The following is a 15,609-nucleotide window of genomic DNA, read 5'->3' on the forward strand; positions in this document are numbered from 1 at the left end:
TTTTTTAAAAGGAACTTCAAAACAAGATCACATAAAACACAACTTTTTACCACTCGATACTATCAAAAAAGTGTCAATAACTAATGCACAAAGAAATACAAGTGGTTTGTTTTCATACAGCAGCGTACATAAACAAATGCATCCATCTTCCCTGTCTCTCTCAGAGATCCAGCCAATTGCTCAAACAGCTTTCCGTGCTGACTCACCTTGGATAGCTTTTATTTCCTCGCAGGGGACAAGAGGAGGAGGACACACACAACAACACAAAGCTCAGGAGTCCTGTTGATGTATGCAGAAATGTCCCATCCTGTCAAAAACATCTATGAACCTGCAGTGATAAGCATCTCCTGCACAGATTTATCAAGTTGAGAGGAGGGTGCAGTGCGTACGTCATTATCCAGGCCTGATGGGGTTTTTCATTTGCCAGTTTCCTATTAATTATTCCATCAGCCCATTACGATGATTGAGTTCCTGATATCTACATCTAAAGAAGGAAATACAGAACTTTTGTAACATGATGTACCTTACCTTAAAAATTATATTTCTGAAATGTAGCTTAAACAATTGTTTTGGATGAGTGCTCCAAGCTCTGTATGTGTTGAATGCACTTTGTCTGCAGTGGAGAAGCAGCAGCAAATGGAGAATAACTGCAGTTGAAATCAGTTACAATTGTCAAAAAGGTAAAACTAGGGCTATGATGAGACTCCTGAAAACTAATCTTAATACACACAGCATACTGGGATAGCTTTTGGTGTGTGCATCAAATGTAAATTAACACAAATTACTTTAAAATGTTGTTACCCATTCAAGTGACGCTGGTCGGTTTCTCTCATCCTCTTCACAGTGATGTTCTGTTCTGCTGGTTTTTCATCCAAGTTTCCCGGCTTTGGAAGCGTTTAATGCAATTTGTTTGCCTTGTATTCCTCTAAAACAACACTCCTCCGAAGAAAATAAAAATATCTGATAGAAACACTTAAACGCAAACCTACAGGAAATGCAGCGATCACAAAATGACCATTGAAAAGTGTTTGTTCCTTAGCCTCCCAAAGTAGGCTCCGTGCTTTGGACAGCCTTTCCCTGATATGACTTGCTTTTTTCAAACAGTTATGATTCAGTTTCCTCTCACAATGTTCTTGTCCCAGAGGCTACCTGCTGTGTGTCCATATGGCCCACTTCACAAGATGGTGGAACATAAACATGAGATGGAAAAGAGCAAATAAGGCTAACCTCTTACCTGCACGCACGACGGGGCCTTATGTCGCTGTCTGATTAACGTTAGCATACACTTATCGGTAGGCTAGGGAAGTATTTGTTAAACTGAAACAAACAACAAATTGACCAACTTCGGATCAATAAAGTATATCTTATTTGATCTTACGTTCATGGTCCATCTGCACAGGTGCTTTCACAGCGCCTAATTAACTTTTCTCAAGACTCGCGCGGACACACCACGTGCCGCCACTCCAAAGCATGAAAATGAAATATACCGTAAAAGGACCAAAAAAAGTATCTTAAATAGGTTACCAAGCACCAAAAGCTGCACAGTTTGATGGTTAGTGTCTGGTCAATTGTATTTTTAAAGCTCAATATCCCAAATTTTCCTCAAGGGGCTTTATTATCGCTGCAGTTTAAGACACCTTTTGTCCATTGACTCGTCTTGACATAGTAAAGGAATCTCAGACCCCACCCACCCCCATTATCAATGACCACCTTGGCCATACAACACTCAAATTTACCCAGAAATTGAAATGGGATTACAACCAGATCATACATTTAATATACAATAAATTAAATACATTTCCAAGTGATTTAATCAAACAAAGATATTTATTCACCATGAGCTTTGATCTTTTTTTAATGACATACAAAAGTTACACATCAATGATCATGGCCACGAAACATAAAAACAAAACCCCAGATCAAATGCATTTCTGTTCATTTCTTGCTTCTTGCTGCTGCTGTTGCTGAAAATGGTCTCATGGATTGCAGCTCCTCCTTTGATTTGTATCAAACAAATCACATTTGTTTTAATCCAGACAAAAGTGTTGTCCTAACACATCACCCCCTCCTTTTAGTAACTGTGTGGCAATTTCAAACTCCAGTGGGATGTTCTTGATCTGAGACTTCTTCAGGTCTCTCTCCATCAGCTGAGGATTAGAACATGGGACACGTTATTCATGCTACTCAGATAACGATGAGTATAAAATGAGTGTTAGCAACATAGTAAACTTCCGTTGAGTTCCTATGCACTAATAAAGGTTGTGTAATTGTTATCCTTAAGTTTGGAATTATCACGTCACCTCATGTGTTGTTATTTCCAGCACCTCATTGATGTCGTCCTCTTTTCCTGACAGAGGTGTGTTGATTGCCAAAGCTGCTTTGGCAACATCTGGATGGTAATGCTTCTGCAGTGTCTGCAAACAAAGAGAGGAAAATAATGTAAACTTCCTATTGAAAATAAGTTAGCTTCTATTAGGTTTTCTAAATGTATATAATATGTATGTACTTTTATCAACATTGCAAGAACCTTGTCTGACGCCTAGTCATAGCTAAGTGGTAGTCAAGGTCATGCATTATTCCTTAGTGAATCCAAAATCATCTCTTGCTGAACACACCTTAATCTCCCACAAGCTGCTCTCTAAGGCACGACACTTAACAGGATCCTCTTCATCCATCAGGTATGGGTCTTCCAAAAGCTCTGTCATTATGAATGGAAACATACATCAACATATGGCCTCGTATTGTAGAATACAATTCTTTGAATTGGTATTAAGTGTAAGGAATAGGACTGCAAATCTAAAACCCCTGACTTTTTTACTAGTTATAAACAAATGCAATTCAACCACAAGCTTCAGTGACACTCACCGCCTTCCGTGCTGGGCTTGTGAAGGAGGACTCTGCAGGATGGGTGGCGGCGGATAAGGTTGTAGACAAAGGGCAGCACGATGAGGAGGGCTGTGGGCGGTGCTGTGAGAGCCAAACGAGCCAAGCGTTTGGCAAACGCAGCCACTAGGTACACTGGCAAGTGACTGGAAATCACAAACGCATAAATATTACTAATGCCGTATGTACTTTTAGGGTTTTTATGGTGATCTTAAACGGTATGTAGCACAGTATTAGTTTACCAGTTTAAATATCCCAGCTACCGGTTAATCACAAAAAAAAAAACTATACAACCATAGCTGGTTAAAATGGGAGTAAAAAAATTGTTTAGTTGTGGATAGCTGATCTTACCTGGAGCTAAGGAAGAGGTTAGCTAGGTGGAAAAAGCGTGCTCTGTACTTCACGTGGAAAACAGAAGGCTCAAGCAGATTATACAAATTCTTGTAGAAATCTGGGTAATCTCTGCAAAAACAAACCCACACAGCATATAGTACAGTATTAATGTAATTCAAAAACCCCACATTTCTTCTACAAATTACTGTTATTAATGTGAATTGGCCAAATCATATACAATATCATGTAATACTCACAGGTTGTGTTGATGTATGAGGACAAAGAGGCCATTGAGGGCCAGCAGGCTGATAGCCCCACCTGTTCAAAATAGAAATATCAAATTGTTAATACTATCTACATGTAAAAATGCCATTATAGTTCAATTAAAGTAGTTATAGTCTCCGCATTGACAACTTACCAACTTCATAGGCAGCAGTTAGGAAGTCAATCATCAGTGTGGGTTTACTCATGTGGGGCAAAATTGAGTCATGGAGGATCACCAAGATCTTTTTATACATGTTGCTTGGCAACTACAACAGAGAGATGAGATGGCAATGTCATAGATGTATACATTTTGATGATTAAAAAAATGCATGAGTGTGCAATAGTTTAACAATACCTTATACTTGAGAAAGCCCAGCCACATCCTCTCAAAGACACGCTTGTGTTCCTGTAATGAAGTCGAACATTTAAAGTGACAGTCAAGAAATAATTAGGGTTATTTATGTGACTGTCCTTATAAAGTTATACTACTTACATTCAGTTTAGCTGCTTTCCAGTCCTCATGCTTGGCTGGAAAAAAATACACCTGTTTAACAACTTACAAAAAAAACCTCACACAAAACAAACAGTGAATCATCAGCAAAGAATAATCTCTTACTACACCATCCCCATTTCTCACCTTCTTGTTTGACCATGAAGTTAGTGAGCTCCGACTCCTGGCTTGGTATACTGATGTTGGACATGAGGGTGAACACATTGTTCTGATATATGGGCACCAATGCCTGAGAGGAACGAGACACCAGCATTCAACATACTAAGTAATGATAACATAGTAAAAATTGTCACAATGAAAGGAAAATCAAATACGTCTACAGCAGATAGGCTAAGTTCTTTTTTCTTACCCCTTTGTTTTTGTCCATGACTTTGCCCACATTCTCGCGGATGGAGCTCATGACATAATAGCGCACATCCTCCATCTCCAGGAACTCCTGGAATCTGGAGATCAGCATGGAGTTGTCTGTAGTTTTGGACAGCAATCTGTCCACCACTGCCTGAAAATAATAACACAAATAACAGAAAGCTTATGACAAACAGGTTGATGTTTTAAAAAGCATTTTTAAGAAACAGCTTTGCTTATATTCTTGGCTAATAACAAGGAAGAACAGTTAATGGGTTTTATTACTCCCACCACCTATGATCACATTTTGTGACACAATATCTTACCTGGAGGAGTTCTCTTGGGAAGCTGTAGTGCTCAGTCCAGTCCAAGTCCTCAAGAGGGTACTTTCCTTCTCCTGCAGCAAACTTCATCAGGCAGCACAGGGCACTCTCCTGTACGCAGAGGAACAGACAACTTGATTTATTTCTGAGGATTGAAAGTACAGCATGATTGTTAACAAGCTTTTTTCTGTAAATGCAAAAACAGAAGTCAATCGTTAAAGGCATTGGCAGGCCTTAGCTTAAGTCATGAGGATGTTGACTCCAGGTTATTTTCAGTAATACCAGTGTACACAATATTCAAGTCTAAACCTATGCACATTATCTACCTGTACTGTCTAACTGGCAAATACAAGAAAATCCTCAACCTTGGGGGTTGTAAGAGGAAACCTTCCTACACACATGTCATGGTGCATAGCCACTTTAATCTGATCCCTCTCTTATGTGTTGGTCTTGAGTAAATATTTGAATAGATGAAATACAAATAAATGAACAAAAATAAGGACTGCAGTGTCTGTTCAACTCATTTTAAGATTTAAAACAACATGAGTCTGTTGAGTCTGTTAAGTCTGTGGGGTCACCATTTCCATTCAAGCTCTTAATCAACTCACCTTAACTCCGTGAAGATCATGGCTAAGATGCTCCAGCAGCAGCTCTACACAGCTGTTGTAACGGTGTCTCATGAACATTTGGTACTTCTCTTCAGCACTACACTCTCCTGAACCAGGAAACAGATCGACAGACAATTATTTGAAACTGTCGTTAAAGTTTGTAATCATGTTATTGTCTTATGTACAGATCCAGAGGAGTGTTTACAGTATCTTTTAAGGACATTACATAATTAAGGCTGAAATATGTGACTTTTATGAAATGTAAGATAGTAATTTCATTTTCTGAAATGTATTGAATGCAATGAGTCTCAAGATCAGCAGCTACAGAGTGAAATGTGGTTATATCCACATCATTACTAGCTTTAGCTTTGACTATAATGCATATTCAGCCATGTACTCACCACTTACTGCCTCCTCTTCTCCAGGCAGTTTTCCCAAAAACAGCTCTTTCTTCTCCAACAAGGTGCAAAACAATTTGCTGCAGGCATTGGCAGCACTGACAACATCCTTCTCTTTTTCAGACTGCAAATACAGGGGAATACAACCACATGCAGAGTATTGTGTTACTAACCCTAGAGAAGTAGCATCATGCTTGTTGAAAACACAGCTAGCTAACCAGCATGTATTCAGCAGGGGTGCGCAGTGTGATGCTTATAGTTACCTCAAGAGCCTCGAGGATGTCAAAAACGTCGTTGGCATTTTTTCTGCTCTCAAGTATTCTTTCGACTTGGGCATTTATGTCAATTTTAGCTTTTTTCACACTTTTCTCTGCTGTTGCTGCCAAACTCACGTTGCATCTTTTGGCCGGCGCCATTATTATTTAGAGATGCTGCGTTCATGCAACATTTGAGCAATGGGAAAACGTTTTTGACAAATATTAAAGAACATCTTAGAATCGTTGTGGATGAAGAATTTACAAAATTAGAATAATGGACATCAAACACCGCCATAATAGGCGTTACAAAATATATGTTGTTTTTTAATGTTATGTTTTATGGGCGTTTGGTAAAGTTCGGCAGCTCAGTATGTCTTCTTTACTGAAAACCCAAAGGTTATTGAATGCAACATTAATCCCAAGCACACAACTGTGATGTTGCCACCTAGTGGATGGAGGCTAAGGTTATACATAACATCCATGGAGAAGAAGGTGAAATACATTGAATTAAAAAAGTACATTAAGTGCCTCTCAGCTGAATTTTGTCAACACAATACTTTTAGTAAAAAAATATAGAATTAAAGTTATCAATTACTGTTGATATTGTAAAAAAAAAAATCAGTGTTTTAATAGTGATGCCCACTTTCATAGTTAAAAACTACATACAGTGGGGCAAAAAAGTATTTAGTCAGCCACCAATTATGCAAGTTCTCCCATTTAAAAAGATGAGAGAGGCCTGAAATTTTTATCATAGGTATACCTCAACTATGAGAGACAGAATGAGAAAAAAAAATCCAGAAAATCACATTGTAGGATTTTTAAAGAATTTATTTTCAAATGATTGTGGAAAATAAGTATTTGGTCAATAACAAAAGTTCATCTCAATACTTTGTTATATACCCTTTGTTGGCAATGACAGAGGTCAAACGTTTTCTGTAAGTCTTCACAAGGTTTTCACACACTGTTGCTGGTATTTTGGCCCATTCCTCCATGCAGATCTCCTCCAAAGCAGTGATGTTTTGGGGCTGTCGCTGGGCAACACAGACTTTCAACTCCCTCCAAAGATTTTCTATGGGGTTGAGATCTGGAGACTGGCTAGGCCACTCCAGGACCTTGAAATGCTTCTTACGAAGCCACTCCTTCGTTGCCCTGGCGGTGTGTTTGGGATCATGGTCATGCTGAAAGACCCAGCCATGCTTCATCTTCAGTGCCCTTGCTGATGGAAGGAGGTTTTCACTCAAAATCTCACGATACATGGCCCCATTCATTCTTTCCTTTACACGGATCAGTCGTCCTGGTCCCTTTGCAGAAAAACAGCCCCAAAGCATGATGTTTCCACCCCCATGCTTCACAGTAGGTATGGTGTTCTTTGGATGCAACTCTGCATTCTTTCTCCTCCAAACACGACGAGTTGAGTTTTTACCAAAAAGTTCTATTTTGGTTTCATCTGACCATATGACATTCTCCCAATCCTCTTCTGGATCATCCAAATGCCCTCTAGCAAACTTCAGACGGGCCTGGACATGTACTGGCTTAAGCAGGGGGACACGTCTGGAACTGCAGGATTTAAGTCCCTGGCGGCGTAGTGTGTTACTGATGGTAGCCTCTGTTACTTTGGTCCCAGCTCTCTGCAGGTCATTCACTAGGTCCCCCCGTGTGGTTCTGGGATTTTTGCTCACCGTTCTGGTGATCATTTTGACCCCACGGGGTGAGATCTTGCATGGAGCCCCAGATCGAGGGAGATTAGCAGTGGTCTTGTATGTCTTCCATTTTCTAATAATTGCTCCCACAGTTGATTTCTTCACACCAAGCTGCTTACCTATTGCAGATTCAGTTTTCCCAGCCTGGTGCAGGTCTACAATGTTGTCTCTGGTCTCCTTTGACAGCTCTTTGGTCTTGGCCATAGTGGAGTTTGGAGTATGACTGTTTGAGGTTGTGGACAGGTGTCTTTTATACTGATAACGACTTCAAAAAGGTGCCATTAATACAGGTAACGAGTGGAGGACAGAGGAGCCTCTTAAAGAAGAAGTTACAGGTCTGTGAGAGCCAGAAATCTTGCTTGTTTGTAGGTGACCAAATACTTATTTTACCAAGGAATTTACCAATTAATTCATTAAAAATCAGACAATGTGATTTCCTGGATTTTTTTTTCTCATTCTGTCTCTCATAGTTGAAGTGTACCTATGATAAAAATTACAGGCCTCTCTCATCTTTTTAAATGGGAGAACTTGCACAATTGGTGGCTGACTAAATACTTTTTTTACTGTATACAGTGGGGCAAAAAAGTATTTAGTCAACCACCAATTGTGCAAGTACTCCCATTTAAAAAGATGAGAGATGCCTGTAATTTTCATCATAGGTACACTTCAACTATGAGAGACAGAATGGGGGAAACAATCCAAGAAATCACATTGTAGGATTTTTAATGAATTAATTGGTCAATTCCTCGGTAAAATAAGTATTTGGTCACCTACAAACAAGCAAGATTTCTGGCTCTCGCAGACCTGTAACTTCTTCTTTAAGAGGCTCCTCTGTCCTCCACTCGTTACCTGTATTAATGGCACCTTTTTGAACTTGTTATCAGTATAAAAGACACCTGTCCACAACCTCAAACAGTCATACTGCAAACTCCACTATGGCCAAGACCAAAGAGCTGTCAAAGGAGACCAGAGACACAATTGTAGACCTGCACCAGGCTGGGAAAACTGAATCTGCAATAGGTAAGCAGCTTGGTGCGAAGAAATCAACTGTGGGAGCAATTATTAGAAAATGGAAGACATACAAGACCACTGCTAATCTCCCTCGATCTGGGGCTCCACGCAAGATCTCACCCCGTGGGGTCAAAATGATCACAAGAACGGTGAGCAAAAATCCCAGAACCACACGGGGGGACCTAGTGAATGACCTGCAGAGAGCTGGGACCAAAGTAACAAAGGCTACCATCAGTAACACACTACGCCGCCAGGGACTTAAATCCTGCAGTTCCAGACGTGTCCCCCTGCTTAAGCCAGTACATGTCCAGGCCCGTCTGAAGTTTGCTAGAGGGCATTTGGATGATCCAGAAGAGGATTGGGAGAATGTCATATGGTCAGATGAAACCAAAATAGAACTTTTTGGTAAAAACTCAACTCGTCGTGTTTGGAGGAGAAAGAATGCAGAGTTGCATCCAAAGAACACCATACCTACTGTGAAGCATGGGGGTGGAAACATCATGCTTTGGGGCTGTTTTTCTGCAAAGGGACCAGGACGACTGATCCGTGTAAAGGAAAGAATGAATGGGGCCATGTATCGTGAGATTTTGAGTGAAAACCTCCTTCCATCAGCAAGGGCACTGAAGATGAAGCGTGGCTGGGTCTTTCAGCATGACAATGATCTCTAACACACCGCCAGGGCAACGAAGGAGTGGCTTCGTAAGATCGCAACCCCATAGAAAATCTTTGGAGGGAGTTGAAAGTCCGTGTTGCCCAGCGACAGCCCCAAAACATCACTGCTTTAGAGGAGATCTGCATGGAGGAATGGGCCAAAATACCAGCAAGTGTGTGAAGACCTTGTGAAGACTTACAGAAAACATTCGACCTCTGTCATTGCCAACAAAGGGTATATAACAAAGTATTGAGATGAACTTTTGTTATTGACCAAATACTTATTTTCCACAATCATTTGAAAATAAATTCTTTAAAAATCAGACAATGTGATTTTCTGGATTTTTTTTTTCTCATTTTGTCTCTCATAGTTGAGGTTTACCTATGATAAAAATGACAGGCCTCTCTCATCTTTTTAAATGGGAGAACTTGCACAATTGGTGGCTGACTAAATTCTTTTTTGCCCCACTGTAGCAGTGAAAATGTACTGATTATTTAAGGTTCACTTGAAGTTTATCATGTAATTTTCAAAAAGAAAAATAATTAAAATATCCAGCATGATCCACTTTATACTACTATAACAACTATTAACAAGCTTTACAAATTGGAAGACATGAACATTTTGCTCCCTTTTGAACATATTTTTTAAAATGGCATAAAAAATAGGCCTGATATGCCTAATTATTCACACCGAGTGCTTCCGCTTAACTTTAAAATACGTTCTTGCACTAATGGGGTTGAGACACAGGAGGGCATCTGCATTTATTAAAGGTAGAAATTAACATCAGGATAATGACAGGGTACAATCAAAAATACAGAGGCTTTATTGTGTCGTTTGTTTAATAACATATGTAAAAGAGAAGCAGAATTAAATCCCACAAAAATAGTCACTCAAAAACATATTTCAAACAAATGAGAATGTTTTCTTCTTTCCACAGTACGAGGGACCTAATCCGAAGCATTTCCTTCATCTGCATTGTCCTGGGGTAAGAGAGCAAAATGAATATTAACATGCAACAAACAAACCTTATTATCAAAAATTAGGGTTTGAAATAAATAAAGCTACTCTATTATTGCTTCCAAATACCTGTTTCGGGTCCTTATTGTTTTTAGCGTCAGTAGCTGTGGCTGAAGCCTCAAAGTCATGGATAGGAAGCGTGGACATCCAGCTGACCATGGAGCCCTCATCACACTCCGTTTCAACAATGCTGGGGTAGATGTGAGCCTCCTTGAAGGCCTTGATGGCCTCCACCTCCTGGTCCCACTCCAGACGCTCGTGCAGCCCGTCCCCTCCGAAGCGTTTGTTGTAGCGGTCAAAGTGAACCTTTTCTAGGACCAACCCAAGCCCTGGGGCTTTGGGCACATCCACCTTAGCATCTCCCCAGCTCCTCTCAATCACATCCTCCTTCGCATAACCCTTTATCACCGCTATCACCAGGCCGATCATCTTTCGGATTTGGTGCAGCATGAAGCTCTGGCCTCGTACAGTGATCACTGCAAACTGAGTATTGTTGTTGATAAAAGGCTCTCCGCACGACATCTCTATGATGTAGCGACGAGCACTTGGGTCACTTGGAGCCTTCTGAGAGGTGAAGTTATGGAAGTTATGGGTGCCTTTGTAGGAAGCAAACAGACGATTCACCCTCTGAAGTGTCTCTGGCTCAAGCCGAAACGCTGCTATGTTGCCAGTGTCATTGTCTTTTGGGGAAAAGGCCACAGTTGGAAGCATGTAGGCATATGTACGAGCATCACAGTTGTTTTTGGAGTTGAAACCCTGGGTCACCCGTTTGAGACCTGTTGGAACAAATGTAAAAAACAAACAAACATTAAAACACCTCCTTTTAGCCTCAATCAATAGAACTGGGTTATAAGAACCAACGTCTCACCAAGCACTCTGATCTGCGGTGGCAGATGCTCATTGATTTTTTCAATGATGTCTTCCATCAACCGCAGCTTAAGAGACACCACTTGGCCAGCTGCAGACACACCCTAAAACAGAACAAAAAAAACAAACTCAGGTTTCATAATTAAAGACCAGTGAAGTATGCAAACCCCAATTGTAGGTTGTTAAAACATTATAACACTAGTGCTGCAACTCATGATTATTGTAGTTTGCCATTTCTTTGCTGATTATTTGATTGTTAAATATGGTATAAAACTGAGAAAAGCAGGAAATCCCCAATATTGAAAGGTTGAAAACACAAACAAAAAGATGTCTTACCTAACAACAATGAGATATGGATATCTAACATGTTTTCATAAAATGTGCCTTTGTGGCCTAGTAACATTAAATTAACTCATCCCTTGATACTACCTTATCTGTTCTGGCACATCTTTGGAAAGACATTTTCTTCATGTCATCGCCATGGTTTTCAGGAATGCAACCTGATTTAACAAGTGAGGTGACAAGCTCATCCTCAATGGTCCTAAACTGAGTAGCTGTCGGATTTCTCTGAAACACAGAAAAACAATTCATATTTAGCAAAAGTTCATAGAAATGTGCCTTGGAGATAAGAGATCAAAACAAACTACACTATGTACCTGCATTCCATAGTATCCCTTCCCGGAGTATGCCAGGAGGAGGACCACTTTCTTTTTAGGATATTTCTTTTCATCTTCAGTTGAATCCTCCTCAGCTTTTAATTTTTTCGTAGCCTGCACCTTCTCAGCAGAGTCCTCATTGGCTCTTTTCAGCAGGTTGGCTGTCTGCTCATCTTTAGATGCTTCACTCATCGTGCAGAATAACTTGCAAAGGCCACCTGTAAGGATAGCACGAAATATTCCATGATAATAATAAGTGTAGCAATAAAAACACTTCAGTAAAAGCACATTGAGCAAAACATTAGATTAAGTCTTGTAAGCTTATGTAACTGACGAACGATTAATTGTGAACGAAATAAAAGGGTAACTATTGCGAACAAAAAAAGGTTATTTAAAAACACCACATGGACTAGGCTTGCAGGCACAACAACTTCACTAACTTTGTTAAATTTACTTACCGTTTTTCTCTAGCGTCAGTGTATGATTTACTAAGGCACTTAATAGTGGTCGGATTTTGAACATGTCCTGCTAAACTCTAAAGCAGCTAAAGGATGCAGACTGGCATCTCAGCCAAACTACGGAAGCTACCGATCAGCACGGACAAAAATATTCAGATATAACTTCCGCTGACGAACAATACCAGCCTTCTTAAACCTAAATAAGCCGTCTAGCTATAACTGTTATGCCTATAATCATAAAATATTTACTCATGAACTGTAGCTGTATCCACCAGTCCTGTAGTAGATGCGGCAACATACACACATGGCCAACGTCAACTTTGACCCCTCGTGTAATTATCGCGAGACTTGTCCTGTTGTCACTTTGCATACGTCATAGTAGTACTTGTAAAACCAATGAAAATAAGTCATAATACATCCTTAATGCAGCCTCCCTGTGCAAAAAGGAAAACATGCATCTCCTTTGATTGTAGACTTGTGCTTGTTTTATTTTAAACTCAGCATAAAGCCAACTATGACAGAACTGCTATTTGAAGTCAGTTTAGCCTGATACTTATGGTCTAATGTGTTAACATTGAGTAGGCAAATAACTTAAGGCCTACACCACATTCACCATATTTCCCCCTACACTACACCAAACACAGTTTACAGAAAATGTATGGAAAACATGTAGTAATATATCTGACCACTTGAGTGCGACAAATTCACATAAATGGAGGCGTCATCCTTCTGTTTTGGGAAATCTTCAAAGGATAATGGTACTTAACGTTCTTTGGGTAGTGGTTTGCAATCTAATCCGTACGTCATAATACATTTCATGTTGTTTTGCACATGAAAATGAATGAGATTTTTACCTCAGGTGGCTTTCAATGACTACTAAATAGTCAGAACACACACTGAGCATTATTATTAATAATCTCTATTTGAATACAAGGTAAACTGCAAATTATGGTATTTAAGGATAATACTTAATGTTGAATAAGCTTACTGCCTGTTTATGTTGGTTTACAGAGACTTCTCCCTGACTTTGCTCAATGACCTTATACAAGACTTCACCTACAGTAGATCTTCATGCAGTTCAAACAAGAATATGTCATGATGAATATTATATGAATATTATAAGATACACAACATAAGCCTATCTTCATCGAATTTAGTCCAAGAAAAGCGATACTTCGCTAATTTATAGTAGCCGCTCATCATGGTGTGCTGTGACTCATGTAACCTTAATGCATGTGAGCAAACACCAAAGTCAAAGTCTACAGTGGCAGTTAGAGGTACCGCACTTCCAGAGCAAAGAGGCGTTTATATATTTTTCTCAAGGACACCACAACAACAAGGGATGCAGGGTACCTAGAGACTAAACCTTTAACAATTTATTTCTGGGATGTCATGCACAGTTTAGGGCACCTTATAAGGTGATCAAGTAATTTTGTGCTGAAAAGCCAAAGCCAAACATAGGCATGAGATTGAAAAGTGCCCCATTTTCCAAACACGGGACACAACATTTGCCCAAATATGAAACAGTTATTAATCAAGACTAGTAATTCAGAAGATACAGTTTTCCAGGATTAAAAGAGCTCAGGATATTTAAGTGAAATTAGCATTGCTTTAAATAGCTTTCCATGACAGTAGCAAACAGTGGTATGGATGATAAGTGCCCAATTTAGAAGCCATGAAACCACTGAGCGAAGCAAGAATCTCTTCAGTTGGCTAATGGAAATTGTATATGTATGTTATTTCACTCAAATGTCCCAAAATAACCCAGATTTGTAAAGTTCAAATTAAAAGAGTATATCTATTTTGTTGATGACCTAGAAAACCTTAGGTAAAAGATCAGTGGTGTCTTTAGCAAAATAGTGGAAATTTGCATCTACCGCCTAGAGCTAGTCATAAACAAAGCCTGCATTGTTTTTAACCTCTCTGTCCTGAGGTTTCTCCTCTGACGTCTAAAGTAAGAAACCTGACATGCAAAGAAAGATCATCCGATCTCCAAAGAGAGTGAACTGGCTTCACAGTAAGCAACTAAACAAGCTGCCCAAACAAACCTGAACCTTCCCGCACAACCTTTTGGCCACAGACTTTGCTATCACGTAAACAGCCACAGCAGAACCTTTATCAGATTGGACTGTAACTCACTGTCTCTGCACTGCCCACACATATAACAAAAATAATTAATTAAAAACCATCCTCACTGTCAGCTAAGAAATCCACAGCTGCAGAAGCTGTTGCCCTGTTGGCTGAGTTACGTATATAAGCTGTGCAACAAAACAACTCAATATGTATCTGCCAAATGTTGAGAAGGAACGGTGTGACTTTATTTGCAGATTAGCAAATAATAGAATATGCTACATATCAAGTCGTATGGAGAAAAAAAATCCCTTTTGACATTTCTTTTTGAATTAAATTAAAGGTGTTAAACATCCTGATTAATTTTGACTCAAGCACAAAATCTACATCTCTGCAGAATAATAACTTATTCCAGCATGTGTGTATGTTGTTTTTTAATTGTAATAATGCAACAAACTAGAAATGAGATATCAGATTCCTTGTAATAACTGTCCTGTTTAATATTTTTTCAGAATGTAGCAATTCGTTCTTAGAAAATATTCTATAAACCTATAATATTTAATCTATAAAATATTAGATTTATACATTTTCATTGTGTGCTTCCAAAAATATATCAAGGCTTTGAGATATGAAATATGCGATTTGAGATATGAAATATGACCAACCTGTATTTCAACATTTCAGGTTTGGAAAGAAAGTCATATATTGTTCTAAATTCTTATGTTTCGTCATATTTAATTTTCACATTGAACACGTTTCTTGTTATCAAAGTATAACTGATTACGGTAGTCACAAAAAACAAATATCTGGAAATTGTCTTTTAAGACAGCATTTGTTTTTGAGGAAGTAATTATTTATTGGAAAAAAACAATGGAATATAAAGACAGATAAACTGTATTTAGGTAATGTTAGCTGAACAATCTCTGACAGTCTGAATCTGATTGATTCCTTTTTTATATTCACAGGCTCTATGTGTCTGAATAGTTGCAGAAGACGTTTTGTTTTTATCAGGCTAGCCCAACTGTCACAATAGCTGCACAGTTTCACTCTTTCCTTGTCATTGAGCAGGAGTCAGATTGTGGCATCACACATTCATCCCAGTGTCTTAAAATAACTTGTCTTCCTGAAAAAGCAGATAGGCTGCAAAAGAAAGACACAATCTTAGTTATCTCCTTTTCTTAAGGGATTTTTTATTTCAACTGTCAAAGGATTCTTCCTTTTTTGTGAGGATAGCCAACTAATGGCTATAATGGATT

General features: G+C 39.1%; 3 protein-coding genes across 7 annotated transcripts in view; all 3 read right to left on the reverse strand.

Annotated features, from left to right (window-relative positions):
* The window catches only part of rimbp2a (RIMS binding protein 2a), a 55,257-nt gene extending 54,168 nt beyond the window's left edge, over positions 1 to 1,089 (reverse strand). For all 4 annotated transcript variants that reach the window (XM_063888916.1, XM_063888915.1, XM_063888914.1 and 1 more), the window contains exon 1: positions 802 to 1,089. The gene's annotated coding sequence lies outside the window, so the exon portion shown is untranslated. The remainder of the gene's footprint in view (positions 1 to 801) is intronic.
* Positions 1,090 to 1,808: 719 nt separating this feature from the next.
* noc4l (nucleolar complex associated 4 homolog) lies at positions 1,809 to 6,111 on the reverse strand. Its single transcript, XM_063888923.1, has 15 exons — positions 5,929 to 6,111; positions 5,669 to 5,789; positions 5,268 to 5,374; positions 4,663 to 4,770; positions 4,341 to 4,490; positions 4,118 to 4,220; positions 3,974 to 4,008; positions 3,836 to 3,886; positions 3,635 to 3,746; positions 3,474 to 3,534; positions 3,235 to 3,345; positions 2,866 to 3,029; positions 2,616 to 2,698; positions 2,301 to 2,414; positions 1,809 to 2,147 (listed from the first exon to the last, which is right to left on the reverse strand). Exons 1-15 carry the CDS (start codon positions 6,079 to 6,081, stop codon positions 2,028 to 2,030), a joined length of 1,593 nt encoding a protein of 530 aa, XP_063744993.1. The 5' UTR covers positions 6,082 to 6,111; the 3' UTR covers positions 1,809 to 2,027.
* A 3,974-nt stretch (positions 6,112 to 10,085) lies between these two features.
* pus1 (pseudouridine synthase 1) lies at positions 10,086 to 12,631 on the reverse strand. 2 transcript variants are annotated; one of them, XM_063888794.1, is made up of 6 exons: positions 12,533 to 12,631; positions 11,826 to 12,043; positions 11,599 to 11,736; positions 11,171 to 11,273; positions 10,372 to 11,078; positions 10,086 to 10,265 (listed from the first exon to the last, which is right to left on the reverse strand). In XM_063888794.1, exons 1-6 carry the CDS (start codon positions 12,579 to 12,581, stop codon positions 10,233 to 10,235), a joined length of 1,248 nt encoding a protein of 415 aa, XP_063744864.1. In that variant the 5' UTR covers positions 12,582 to 12,631; the 3' UTR covers positions 10,086 to 10,232. The 2 variants fall into 2 exon arrangements, with proteins under 2 accessions (XP_063744864.1, XP_063744863.1); XM_063888793.1 differs by having other exon boundaries at positions 12,284 to 12,620.
* Positions 12,632 to 15,609: the final 2,978 nt, after the last annotated feature.

Source organism: Eleginops maclovinus, chromosome 8 (assembly GCF_036324505.1).
Source record: "Eleginops maclovinus isolate JMC-PN-2008 ecotype Puerto Natales chromosome 8, JC_Emac_rtc_rv5, whole genome shotgun sequence".
Lineage (NCBI taxonomy): Eukaryota > Metazoa > Chordata > Actinopteri > Perciformes > Eleginopidae > Eleginops > Eleginops maclovinus.